This window comes from Malus sylvestris, chromosome 6 (assembly GCF_916048215.2).
Source record: "Malus sylvestris chromosome 6, drMalSylv7.2, whole genome shotgun sequence".
In the NCBI taxonomy this organism is placed as follows: Eukaryota; Viridiplantae; Streptophyta; class Magnoliopsida; order Rosales; family Rosaceae; genus Malus; species Malus sylvestris.
The window spans coordinates 8,715,944-8,729,929 of NC_062265.1; the positions used below are offsets into that span (position 1 = coordinate 8,715,944).

The following is a 13,986-nucleotide window of genomic DNA, read 5'->3' on the forward strand; positions in this document are numbered from 1 at the left end:
AAAGGATAAAAAAACAGTCTTGAGTTATCTAGGAAAAAAAGGACAGGCAATGTCAAACATGTAAGATGATCAAGAGTGGACATGATACAAGAAACTGTCCAAAGAGAAGAAGAAAAAGATTTGATTCAGCAAATTAAACCAAGGCAAGTGAACTTATTTATTTTGAATTGGTTTTAGTTTATTGGATGTACCATTTTAATACTTTTCATGTTTTAGCCAACTCACATTATCTTTTTCAATATCTTATGGTTCTCTACACCATGAAGAATGTTGTTGATCAGAGGATTCAGAGAATGACAATCATGAAGAATGATGCTGATTTTTTGTCTTCGTCAAGATAATAATCAAGTTTTTAATTTCTATGGCAATTACATGAAGTTTATGAATTTAGAAACAAATTTAAAACTAAGGCAAATAAAAACCTCTAGGCTGCCGAAGCGCAGGGGGATTGATCCCTTTTTCATTTTCAGCTCCATTCGCGTTTACCTTGATCGGTGAAGGAGGGGGCGAGCCAAAGCTTGCCTCGACTGAGGTGGTGGGTTTCTTTGGGAAGTGAGGAGCAGAAAGCAGCCGAGAGGGAGAGTGAGGGATGAAGATGGAGAATAAGACCGGAAGAAGTAGTGTTACTAACTTATAAGATTATAAAAACGTCATTATAAGGGACAAAAACAATGTCGTTTTAGGCTTAAAGGGAAAGTACAAAAACGACGTTGTTTTAGTGGTTAAATCGGTTCGATTCATTTTTTGAACCACTAAAACTGAAACCGAACCAACCAATTTCGGTTCGGTTTGATTTTTTAAATTCAGTTAAGTATTTGGTTCGGTGTTTTTAACGCATTCCTAGATGTAGCACATGCGTGACATATTTAAGGGTTATTACAATAATCGAGCCTGGTAAATCTTCAATTTCATCGGATTTTACCTCACACATCCGAATAAGTAACTTATTACGAGATAATAGGTAAAGTAGCTGCTTGCAATCTGACAACAGCTAATAAGTAACACAACTGATAAACATGATTTTCATACTATAGCTCTTACATTTTCTACAAGTCTGCATCACAAAAGTAGTAAATCCTTTACATGTAACAAGGTAGTAAACATTCAGCCAGAAAGATGCAGAAAACAGCTAGGCCGTTAACATCCCTCCAGGAGGTTCCCATCAACAAACCAGATGTCTCAGTACGACCTTATTTGCAGACTTGGATGACAGAAATCCATATCTTAGCATCTCATATTCCATTAAGGGTAACCACAACTTTCCGTGCTGTAGGATAGTCACGATGCTCACACAACCATATTCCCTGAAGCAGCATCAACAAGGAAAAGTTATACAAATTCCATAAGCTATAAGCCTATAACACACTGGAAGTCAAAAAAAATTGGTTTATTAGAAAGCCAATGCGCCGGAAACAGAATTTGAAGGAGGGATTGTTAGCCAAAGAGTAATTCGATAGAGCCATTAATTGCCTCACTCAAGTTCTCTTAGAAGTTAAAAGCCTTGTTGAAATCTTAAGAAAAGGCCCATGCATATCTTATCTATCATTCTGTTCGCAGGAGCTAATACTCAATAATCAACTTACACAACCAAATACAAGAAGTTTCCGCCTAGTCAAGCTGCTTACAGTAAGGTCTGTAAAATATTTCACCATGCATTAACGCCATTGACCACCGGCGTTGAAAACATTCTACACAAGGCATTTCTATTCTTTTAACTTACATGATCTGTCTATATAAAAATAGTTCTAGCCTTTACTGACACTACAACGGTAGTAGGGAAGAATGCTTAGAATGTAAGTGTTCCCATAACAAGTTCTTTTGCAGCAAGTAATTTATTAAGTACAACTCTGCGGTTCACCTTCCCTTCTCATGATGCATTTCTATTTTCCAGAATTTACATTTTAAGTTCTATTCTTACAGTGAATAATGAGCCGTTGTCCAAGATATGTATTAAGCAGAGCATGGGTGAAAATCTTTCTATTATAACCCATGACTACAAGATTGAGAGGTCCAAGCCATTTACAAGTAGAAAACTTGAAAAAGTTGAATAATGGTTTAAACTTTCACATACCTGCCAAGTTCCCATGTTAAGCTTTCCATTGGTAATTGGAACCCTGCATGAGAACAAGGAACATGTAAATGCCAACGAGGCCGTAAATTCCTCATAGCACATATAAACACTTGAAACAAGCTAGTAAGATATCCTTACATCAGTGTGCAGCCAAACATGGATGATTTAATATGCGCTGGCATGTCATCTGGTCCTGTAAAACTCAGATAACTCAGGATCAACATTTGGAATTCTTTACAGAAAAGTAAAATCGGAGTTACTAAGCACCACAGTAGCTAGCAGTCATATGATAATATATTTAATGCCAACTCAAAGATGTCGCCAACGAAGTTACATGCTTATAGCAATTTGGGTTCAAACAGAGAAAAACAAAGTACTCCGCAGAGGAAGAGATGGAAGCTGTGGACTGAATGACCGAAATGGAATCGAAATACCAACCTTCAAGGGTATGCTTCCACGGTGCAGAGGTCCCCTGAAAATAAATGAAGACGAAAACATTATACAATGCTTGCTAGTGCTAGTGCTACAGTGATGTGAGTGATGTGAGTCATGTGATCAAATTACACAGGAAAGGAAACAAAACGAAACTAATTAACCTCAGGAACAATGGTGTTGAGGAATGTCTCTGTATCGTCACGAACATCAGAGTCGTAATTCTCATTGATAGTAAGAGAAGCACTTGTGTGCTGCACTGCAATATTAATATAATTCAAAACAACCAAAAAACAAGTATTGAAAGAAAAGAGTATTAGGCAGGCAAAGTTACAGAAGAGATGGGCAAGGCCACAGTTGAATTCTGACAAGTCCTCCCCAATTTCCTTCACTATCTGAAATACAAGACGGACATGTTTCGTGAATTCCACGACTGATTTCAATTCAAATTTCAAATCAGGGGTTAGGGTTCGATGCAGCTACCTTGGGGGTGACAAGATGACAACCCCTCTTCAGAGGAGGCAGAGTTATGGTCTTCTGGGCCCACTTGGGACCACCGGCGGCTATCATTGGAATTGAATCGACGGCGGTGCCTCCGCCTCTGCTACTCGGACTCGTACTCGGCGTCCTCACCAAACAACACTTTACTGGCACTGATACCGAGCAGCACTGCATTTGCATTTTAATTGCTATTGGCAGTAGAATAATTAGAACCAATAAAATCTTATAAAGCAGGTCTTTGATTTCATATCTGCCGCACATTTTTCCCTCCCGGGTCCACGCCCAAGCTCATAAGAACAACTTCACCGTTGCTAAGGTACCAGAGCCATTCATTATTTAATCAATCCAGTAAATAATAATTACTTTTAATGAACAGTAACAATCTTTTGTATTTTTATCCCTATATTGAATAGTCCTACCAATAAGCAACAAAATATTAGTATTTTATTTTTATTTATAAAATAATACAAAATAATTTTATTTATAATTTCGGATAAAATTTTTAATCGTTCTCGTTGTGCCACATGTTATTATCCAAAAAAACAATTACTGGTGATGGATTTTGATAAGATTTTTATCCGATGTCGTCGTGCCACATGTCGTTACCTTTTCAGAATCGGTGAGGATAGATTTTCGATAAGATTTTTAACCAATCACGTCATGCAACATGTCACAATCTATTTACAATCTTTGAGAAAAGATTTCGATCAGATTTTTAACTAATGACGGCATGCCATGTGGCATTATCTACAACCTAATCCTTTCTGAATCCTCCATATAATCCATCATCCATCCTCAGAAATCTCACACCAATTTTCTCAAGATTTCTATCATTATTCATAGTTTTTGCTTCCTTCGTCACCAAAATCAAAATATGTATCATCATTCCTAGTTTCTCGTTCCTTTGTTGGAAAAAAAAAATTGGATTGAAACTCAGTAGTCATTTTGTTGGAAAAAAATTGGATTGAAACTTTGAGAAAAAGATAGGAATGTGGTTAAAAGTAGGTGAGAAAATATGAAACGGTGGTTGAAACTTTGAGAAAATATGAAATTATGGTTGTGATTGAAAGTATTTGAGAGAAAAATTGGAATATGGTTGAAAGATTGGAATAAGGTAGAAGATAATGAGAAGGTATTTAAAGAAAAGTAAAATCAAATTTTTTTTTCGGATTTTTAATAATTTCTATTAATTTTTTTAATTTTTTTTTCACATAATTAATCTCTATCGTTGGATTAAAAAAAATTAATTCTAACACTCCAGATTGTGCCACGTGGCACAACGGTAATATTTCAAAATTATAAACTGTCCTTTTTTTTAATTTATAAAGGCGAATAACATAGACCGTTGATCTCAGATCCAACAGCTAAAATTAAATAAGGTTTTTAAATTTTTGTTATCGTTGGAAATCCAATATTCCACAAAATGTTGTTGTTGAAATCCAACGGACGAGGGGAAGCCACGTGGCCTCCCAACGATAACATTTTCAGAGTGTGTCGTGGGCCCCAACATCTGACAAAAAAAAAAAAAAAAGTGGCTAACGTCAACCTTGCCATCGAGCTCTCAAGCCAGATCCTATCGCTAGGCCTATCCCTCGAGCTCGCTCGGGCTCAATAGCCAGCTTAGGCTGGACCTTCTTGCTTGGGCAACTGGACACTATTTAATCCCTTGTCCATCGGGATATCAGCTCCGTTTGAGCTGCTCTAAAGCCATGAGATAGGCCTTGACAGGGCCCACAAGCAATGAAAGACCAAGATACTAGGCCCACAGCTGGGCCCAATAGATTCAGTTGACAGCACACTACTCCAAAATGACCACTCAAAGCCTTGGATCGTCTACTAACAAAAAGAAATGAGTGCTAGGTTTAAAACTATTTTTGATAGTGTCATTTAGTACTATATTTTAGTGATATTCTTTTTCACTTTGTAAGTGAGAGGTCTTAGGTTTGATTCTCGTCAAAGACAAATTTGAACCATATTATTGCTAGCCCATTGTGAGGCTAATTCCACTCCCCTTCCCAAACTGTAGATGATATCATTTGTTCAGAAGCATTTTTGATGGTACATTGTAATAAATGAAAAGGCCACACAAATACATTGGAAATAATAAATAAATTAAAATAGAATAGTAGACTACTCTTAAGTACTAGATAGAGAAAATTACTTGTAACAACAAGACACGCAGCAAAAGCATAAGCTGTTCCATCCTCACAACTCCATCTTTATAACTTCATAAACACTTGCAAATGTGGATTATACGTTAGGCCATATAAGGGTCCTAAGCTTATCACGTCATCAAATTTAATGAATTATCATACGAAAATTAATTAAATGGGCTTGAAAATTTTGAAAGTTAACTAAAAACCATGTAATAACTTTATTTAATGGTTAGGACAAAGCCCAACACTAAACCAATCCAATTAAAATGGCCCAAATATTGAGTTTCCAAATTTACCCCAAACAACAAGCTTTTTTATCCGTTTAATATCTTTGTTCAGTTATGCATCTTTCTGCTATTCTGTCTCCTCCATTCCTTCCTCAAACCTTCCATTTAAACACAAGAAAATTGAAATCCCGTAGGCCCTCCCCCTTCTTGCACCGGCGAAAGAGGTTTTTCAAATTAAGAACAAATTGTCTCATGCAAATTTTTGTCATCTTTTTGGAGCTCAGAATCTCTTCCCAAATTTTCACTAAACTGTTGGATTTGTGACCAAGTGGACAACAAGCCAAAATACCTTTCGGCTAATAAAATAGAATAAGGAAAAGGGGGACATCATTATGATGTCTAGCCCTTGATTTGTGGCTTTTACAAAGGCAAAGAATATGTGGCCTTGTGTGATGAGTGCAGCCGAAAGAGAGAAGAGGAGAGAGAGAAGGCGGGGCCTTTTTGTTTATATTAAGGCATTTGGTTATGCCTTTGGATGTGGGGGGAGCGGCAGATGAGAGAAACCAGGGAGAGCATTCGGCTTTCCCATTTGAATATGAGCTGCTCCTTCCCACCATTTGTAATAATCCCATTTTGTTAGTAATCACTCAATCAAAGATATTTGTGCTACATTTTGTGGCTTTTGGGAGAGAAGGAATTTGGTATATGTTTCCATCTTCTCCATTTGTTCTTTGTGAGAGTGAGAGCTATTGGGTGTATGTGGGATTTGGGTTTGAGAGTTAAAACTCTATTTGTAATCTCCTTTTGATATTAGTGGAATTTCCTCGCCGTCTCGGAACTGGATGTAGGCTTACGCCGAACCAGTATAAATCCTTGTGTCTTTTGGATTATTTGTCTTGTCATATTTTGCCGTTGTAGTTTATTGGTTTCATATTTGACGCTTCCGCACAACAAGTGGTATCAGAGCTCTGGGTTTCGACTTGGGGTTTTGTATTAGTATGTCTATGAAATCTTCGAATGACGGTGAAATATGTTTTTTTTGAAAAAATTGGACAGGAGGAATGACTTTGGCATTTGGTCAATTGGAGATGCAGAGTTTGGCTGCAAAATGCATGGCGTTGAAGAAGGATAGTAAGGGACTATGCTGCAGTCACTGAGCTCGCAGATTGGAGAATGGTTTCGGAAACAGCGTGTCTACTGCAATGTTGTTGTCGATGTTGTTGAAGTGTTGGTGTTCGACGGCTGCAGGTGTAGTGTACTGCTTTTGGTGGGTTTTCCGTTGGTCATCGTTGCACCGGAGGTGTTTGTGGGCTGTTGTCGATGAGTTGAGTGGGAAGAAGAAAAAGTAGAAGCAGTTGAAAATTGGAAAGAAAATGTTGGTTCTTTTTCTTTCGGCATTTGTTTTGGCAGAAGGACATCATGATGACAAATGATGTTGTTGGTTGGAAGAAAAGGGAAAAAGGCTAAGGCTAAGTTTTCTTTTCTTTGGCATTTTTCAATGGCAGAAATTGTTTGGTTGTTTTTCACTCCCATTGGTTGCCTTTGGAGCAAGTTGCTGGAGACATTGGAGGAGTTTGTGAGGGCCAATTTGTTGAGTTCTGCAAAGGTTTGGATAGTGAGACACCACACTATTTTGGAGACACCACATGCACTGCAGAACATTTGTGTGGAACCCTCTTGTAGAAGGCAAGTTATATGCTTTTTAACTTTGGTCTATGGACATTTGGTTGGATTTGTTTGCCACTGCTATTTGGTCTGTTGGTCTCCATCATCTGCAATTAGTTTTCTTGAAGACTCCAGTTGAGGTATGGTTTTGGATCTTCTGCTGATTATTTGAATTTGAAATTTTGGTTGTCCTGTTGGTGCTCATGTGATGATGGTAAACTTGAGTGAAGGGCATATTTTTTGTATGTGGTATGTGAGACCTTGTTGCCAAATTTGTAATCAGTTTTGACTTGGAGAATGTTCCATGCTATGTGAATGAGTCTATTGGTGCAGTGTCAGACCATGGTGTTTGTGAGCAGGTGGAGTTCGTTGTGTGTCCAACTTTGGTATGGTGTGCTTGATCTTTTGTTGGTAATATTGAAGAATTTCAATTCTTCGTTTGAATCACTTTTGTTTTGGTCAAGACACTTATGGTTTGGAAATCTGGAGATGACGGTAGAGAAATGTTCACTTTCGTTGGCTTTGGTACAGTTTGAGTCGAGGTGGAAATTGTTATGAGCACTGGTAAGTTTGGGGAATTTGATTTAGTTTCCGTTGTCTTTAGTTTGTACTTTGGGTGCTTATGGTGATTGTTGATTCGATTCTCTGTGATGCTTTCGGAACTTGGTCAAGGTGGAGATTGTTGGATTTGTGACCAAGTGGACAACAAGCCAAAATACCTTTCGGCTAATAAAATAGAATAAGGAAAAGGGGGACATCATTATGATGTCTAGCCCTTGATTTGTGGCTTTTACAAAGGCAAAGAATATGTGGCCTTGTGTGATGAGTGCAGCCGAAAGAGAAAAGAGGAGAGAGAGAAGGCGGGGCCTTTTTGTTTATATTAAGGCATTTGGTTATGCCTTTGGATGTGGGGGGAGCGGCAGATGAGAGAAACCAGGGAGAGCATTCGGCTTTCCCATTTGAATATGAGCTGCTCCTTCCCACCATTTGTAATAATCCCATTTTGTTAGTAATCACTCAATCAAAGATATTTGTGCTACATTTTGTGGCTTTTGGGAGAGAAGGAATTTGGTATATGTTTCCATCTTCTCCATTTGTTCTTTGTGAGAGTGAGAGTTATTGGGTGTATGTGGGATTTGGGTTTGAGAGTTAAAACTCTATTTGTAATCTCTTTTTGATATTAGTGGAATTTCCTCGCCGTCTCGGAACTGGATGTAGGCTTACGCCGAACCAGTATAAATCCTTGTGTCTTTTGGATTATTTGTCTTGTCATATTTTGCCGTTGTAGTTTATTGGTTTCATATTTGACGCTTCCGCACAACAAGTGGTATCAGAGCTCTGGGTTTCGACTTGGGGTTTTGTATTAGTATGTCTATGAAATCTTCGAATGACGGTGAAATATGTTTTTTTGAAAAAATTTGACAGGAGGAATGACTTTGGCATTTGGTCAATTGGAGATGCAGAGTTTGGCTGCAAAATGCGTGGCGTTGAAGAAGGATAGTAAGGGACTATGCTGCAGTCACTGAGCTCGCAGATTGGAGAATGGTTTCGGAAACAGCGTGTCTACTGCAATGTTGTTGTCGATGTTGTTGAAGTGTTGGTGTTCGACGGCTGCAGGTGTAGTGTACTGCTTTTGGTGGGTTTTCCGTTGGTCATCGTTGCACCGGAGGTGTTTGTGGGCTGTTGTCGATGAGTTGAGTGGGAAGAAGAAAAAGTAGAAGCAGTTGAAAATTGGAAAGAAAATGTTGGTTCTTTTTCTTTCGGCATTTGTTTTGGCAGAAGGACATCATGATGACAAATGATGTTGTTGGTTGGAAGCATGGATTTAAATATCGAAAATATCGGCGAAATATCGCCGATATTTTCGTTTTTTTCGGTTACCGATATTTTAATTAGTATCCAATGAGTTTTCGTCAAAATATCGCGATATTATCGATAATATCGCGATATTATCGATATTATTGGTAATATCGCGATATTTTCGCGATATGACATCCAAAAATTCTTAAAATTTTCTAAAAAGTCTCAATTTTGAAACTAAAGGGATTCGAACCCCCTCCCATTTGACTCTTAACGCCTTAACCACCATATCACTTATGGTTGTTGTGATAATATGCTACTATATTTATATATATTGTTTTGTTTTGAATTCTTTTTACAAGAAACAAATTTGCACATATTCCAAATTTTTTGTGGTATTATATTTTAAATTGTGTCAATTAATTACTTAGTTAATGGCATGTGGTTTTTAATTTTTCTATTTTTTATTTGGTCACTTACATGGTACGGCTGGAAAAAATTCCCGAAAATCCCAAACCAAACCGAAAAATCCCCAAACCCAAACCGAAAAATCCCAAACCAAAACCATCTTGAAGTTCGGGAATCCCATCCCGAAAAATACCGAAATTTTCGATATGGGATTGGTTTCCAAATCCCATTTGTTTGGTAATCCCGAAAAATACCGAAGTATTCGGTTTCCTATTGACTTTTGGGTTTTGGTTCTTGAAAACCATTGTCATGGTTGCTGACTACTCTTCACAATACACTTACTCTACAAATAGAGATGATGAAGATAGTGAAAATTTTGAACCTCATAGGAACTCTATGTGGTACTAAGTCACTCATGTATCTTACCATGCAATGTATAAAGTGTAAAATATTGTACTAATTCATTATATATAAATAATTATGGTGTGTTTAAACTTCTTTCATTAATTACTACATATTTTCTACATTCACAATGTTTGCCAGTTCGCTATATAATCAACTTAAATCAGTTAAATCCATCATGAAATGCATTTCCTTCCAATTTTTTGTGATAAACTAATAGATAATTGACTAAATAAACATCCTGCAAAGTTTCAATAAAAATTTCCAAGTTTTTCTTACAATTTCCGTGGTTTCCATGTAATTTTTATCGATATCGATATTATCCCGATATTTCCATCGATATTTCCGTGTTTTCAGACTACCGATATTTCCGATATTACCGATATTTTCTTCCTTGGTTGGAAGAAAAGGGAAAAAGGTTAAGGCTAAGTTTTCTTTTCTTTGGCATTTTTCAATGGCAGAAATTGTTTGGTTGTTTTTCACTCCCATTGGTTGCCTTTGGAGCAAGTTGCTGGAGACATTGGAGGAGTTTGTGAGGGCCAATTTGTTGAGTTCTGCAAAGGTTTGGATAGTGAGACACCACACTATTTTGAAGACACCGCATGCACTGCAGAACATTTGTGTGGAACCCTCTTGTAGAAGGCAAGTTATATGCTTTTTAACTTTGGTCTATGGACATTTGGTTGGATTTGTTTGCCACTGCTATTTGGTCTGTTGGTCTCCATCATCTGCAATTAGTTTTCTTGAAGACTCCAGTTGAGGTATGGTTTTGGATCTTCTGCTGATTATTTGAATTTGAAATTTTGGTTGTCCTGTTGGTGCTCATGTGATGATGGTAAACTTGAGTGAAGGGCATATTTTTTGTATGTGGTATGTGAGACCTTGTTGCCAAATTTGTAATCAGTTTTGACTTGGAGAATGTTCCATGCTATGTGAATGAGTCTATTGGTGCAGTTTCAGACCATGGTGTTTGTGAGCAGGTGGAGTTCGTTGTGTGTCCAACTTTGGTATGGTGTGCTTGATCTTTTGTTGGTAATATTGAAGAATTTCAATTCTTCGTTTGAATCACTTTTGTTTTGGTCAAGACACTTATGGTTTGGAAATCTGGAGAAGACGGTAGAGAAATGTTCACTTTCGTTGGCTTTGGTACAGTTTGAGTCGAGGTGGAAATTGTTATGAGCACTGGTAAGTTTGGGGAATTTGATTTAGTTTCCGTTGTCTTTAGTTTGTACTTTGGGTGCTTATGGTGATTGTTGATTCGATTCTCTGTGATGCTTTCGGAACTTGGTCAAGGTGGAGATTGTTGGATTTGTGACCAAGTGGACAACAAGCCAAAATACCTTTCGGCTAATAAAATAGAATAAGGAAAAGGGGGACATCATTATGATGTCTAGCCCTTGATTTGTGGCTTTAACAAAGGCAAAGAATATGTGGCCTTGTGTGATGAGTGCAGCCGAAAGAGAGAAGAGGAGAGAGAGAAGGCGGGGCCTTTTTGTTTATATTAAGGCATTTGGTTATGCCTTTGGATGTGGGGGGAGCGGCAGATGAGAGAAACCAGGGAGAGCATTCGGCTTTCCCATTTGAATATGAGCTGCTCCTTCCCACCATTTGTAATAATCCCATTTTGTTAGTAATCACTCAATCAAAGATATTTGTGCTACATTTTGTGGCTTTTGGGAGAGAAGGAATTTGGTATATGTTTCCATCTTCTCCATTTGTTCTTTGTGAGAGTGAGAGCTATTGGGTGTATGTGGGATTTGGGTTTGAGAGTTAAAACTCTATTTGTAATCTCCTTTTAATATTAGTGGAATTTCCTCGCCGTCTCGGAACTGGATGTAGGCTTACGTCGAACCAGTATAAATCCTTGTGTCTTTTGGATTATTTGTCTTGTCATATTTTGCCGTTGTAGTTTATTGGTTTCATATTTGACGCTTCCGCACAACATAAACAATATTCTCGCTTTCCATCTTCTCACAACTCAGATCCTCTCCCCACCTTGAATTCCAATTGATGGAATAAACTTGAGCCTTGCAGCTTATATTTTTGTAGTGAGATTTTGCCACCCTTTACCTTTACAAGGATCCTTGTATCAACATATTTGGCCAAATCTAGTAGGTGAAGATCTACTCTTCATAATCCCCTTTTTTATTTTGTTACTTGTGTGTTTTGGATAAGGTGGATCTTCATCTGATCTTGAAAATGGGGAAGCTAAGTCGCTGTTTTCACTGGTAGTGAATGAGTTTAGGTGCTTTGGGCCTGATGGAGATGGAATAGCGTTTGCGTTGGGATGTGTGAGTAGCCCTTCCTCTTGTTTGTGTTGTCTCTCAAATTTGGGGTGGACTAGTTGCTAGTAGGATTCCCTTTGTGATACTAGTATAATTGTTCTTAATTTTATATTTGAACCATCATTTTTTGAAATGATATTATTTTGCTACTTTTGTAAGTTCCTATAAAGTACAATGAAACTCTCTGTTCTTATGAACAAAAGAACAATAGTCTTGTAAAAGCAACCCAAAGGATGTGCAACAACTTGACATATTACGATACAAAATATACCATCTATCTTCATCTCGTTGTTGCATGAATAATTCAATTGATTTCAAGTTAAGATATACAGACTTCAAATTTGGATATTTTTTTTTTGTTAGCCTTATTATATGGTATTGAGCAAGTATTTGGTAAATGAGAGATTGGTAATGCTGCTAAATGATATATGCCGCGTGGTTGTTTTCGACTATTTTCTACACATGAAAATTTTAGGAGTTTAATGGAATTTTCATAGCTTAAACTGTCTTAAATATTGGATTAAATATAGGGAAATTTTTAAAGAACGAGCATGCTTGCGAAAATTCGCGAGTAGAAAACCAAATATTTTTTATGGTTTCAGTTTAAGAAATAATGATAGTATCATTGTTCAGTTTAAAGAAGTAATCAGTGTTCAGTTTAAAAAATAGTGATTGTACCCGTGTTTAGTTCTAGAAATAGTTAGTGTTTAGTTTACGAAATAGTGGTAGTACCAGTATTTAGTTTAAGAAATAGTTAATGCTCACTATGAAATAGTGATATTATCGTGTTTAGTTATGAAAATAGTTAGTGATTAGTTTACGAAATAGTGATGGAACCAATGTTCAATTTACGAAGTAGTGATAGTACAAGTGTTCATTTTACGAAATAATGATAGTACCAATATTCAGTTTAAGAAATAGTCAGTGCTTACTTTAAGAAATAGTGATAGTATCGTGTTTAGTTCTAGAAATAGTTTGTGGTCAGTTTACAAAATAGTGATAGTACCAGTGTTTAGTTTAAGAAATAGTCAATATTCAATTCTAGAAATAGTCTGTGTTCAATTTAAGAAATAGTGATAATATCAATGTTCAGTTAACGAAATAGTGATAGTACCAGTGTTCAGTTTAAGAAATAGTCAGTGCTTACTTTAAGAAATAAGGTAGAAGATAATGAGAAGGTATTTATAGAAAAGTACAATCAAATATTTTTTTTCGGATTTTTATTAATTTTTTTAATTTTTTTACTTTTTATTCACATAATTAATCTCTGTCGTTGGATTAAAAAAATTTGAATTCCAACACTCCACATTGTGCCACGTGGCACAACGGTAATATTTCAGAATTATAAACTGTTTTTTTTTTTTTTTTTTAATTTATAAAGGTGCATAACGTGGACCGTTGATCTCAGATCCAACAGCTGAAATTAAATAAGGTTTTTAAATTTTTGTTACGGTTGGAAATCCAATGCTCCACAAAATGTTGCTGTTGAAATCCAACGGACGAGGGAAAGCCATGTGGCCTACCAACGGTAACATTTTCAGAGTGCGTCGCGAGCCCCAACTTCTGAAATCTTGTCGGACGACGCGCACCAACGCGCTTGACAGAAAAAAAAAAAAAATGTGGCTAACGTCGCCTAACGTCAGCCTTGCCATCGGGCTATGGGCCCAGATCCTATCGTTAGGCCTTTCCCTCGAGCCCACTCGGGCTCAATAGCCAGCTTGGGCTGGACCTTCTTGCTCGGGCAACTGGACACTATTTAATCCATTGTCCACCGGGCTATTAGCTCTGGTTGAGCTGCTCTAAGGCCATAAGATAGGCCTTGATAGGGCCCACAAGCAATGAAAGACCAAGATACTAGGCCCACAGGTGGGCCCAATAGATTCAGTTGATAGCACACGACTCCAAAATGACCATTCAAAGCCTTGGATCGTCTACTAACAAAAAGAAATGAGTGCTTGGTTTAAAACTATTTTTGATAATGTCATTTAGTACTATGTTTTAGTGATATTCTTTTTCACTTTGTAAGTGAGAGGTCTTAG

The 13,986-nt window shown here is 37.2% G+C and overlaps 1 protein-coding gene and 1 long non-coding RNA gene across 2 annotated transcripts; one reads left to right on the top strand and one right to left on the bottom strand.

Moving 5' to 3' along the window:
• Nucleotides 1-995: 995 nt before the first annotated feature.
• LOC126627318 (uncharacterized) lies at nucleotides 996-3,220 on the bottom strand. Its single transcript, XM_050296774.1, has 7 exons — nucleotides 2,987-3,220; nucleotides 2,838-2,898; nucleotides 2,668-2,762; nucleotides 2,510-2,543; nucleotides 2,210-2,264; nucleotides 2,072-2,114; nucleotides 996-1,304 (listed from the first exon to the last, which is right to left on the bottom strand). The coding sequence occupies exons 1-7, from the start codon at nucleotides 3,182-3,184 to the stop codon at nucleotides 1,233-1,235; spliced, it is 558 nt and encodes a 185-aa protein (XP_050152731.1). The 5' UTR covers nucleotides 3,185-3,220; the 3' UTR covers nucleotides 996-1,232.
• A 2,483-nt stretch (nucleotides 3,221-5,703) lies between these two features.
• On the top strand, nucleotides 5,704-11,484 carry LOC126625227 (uncharacterized). The gene is made up of 2 exons (XR_007624359.1): nucleotides 5,704-7,334; nucleotides 10,567-11,484. It is a non-coding gene; the product is annotated as an uncharacterized LOC126625227 (long non-coding RNA).
• The last annotated feature ends 2,502 nt before the right edge of the window (nucleotides 11,485-13,986 follow it).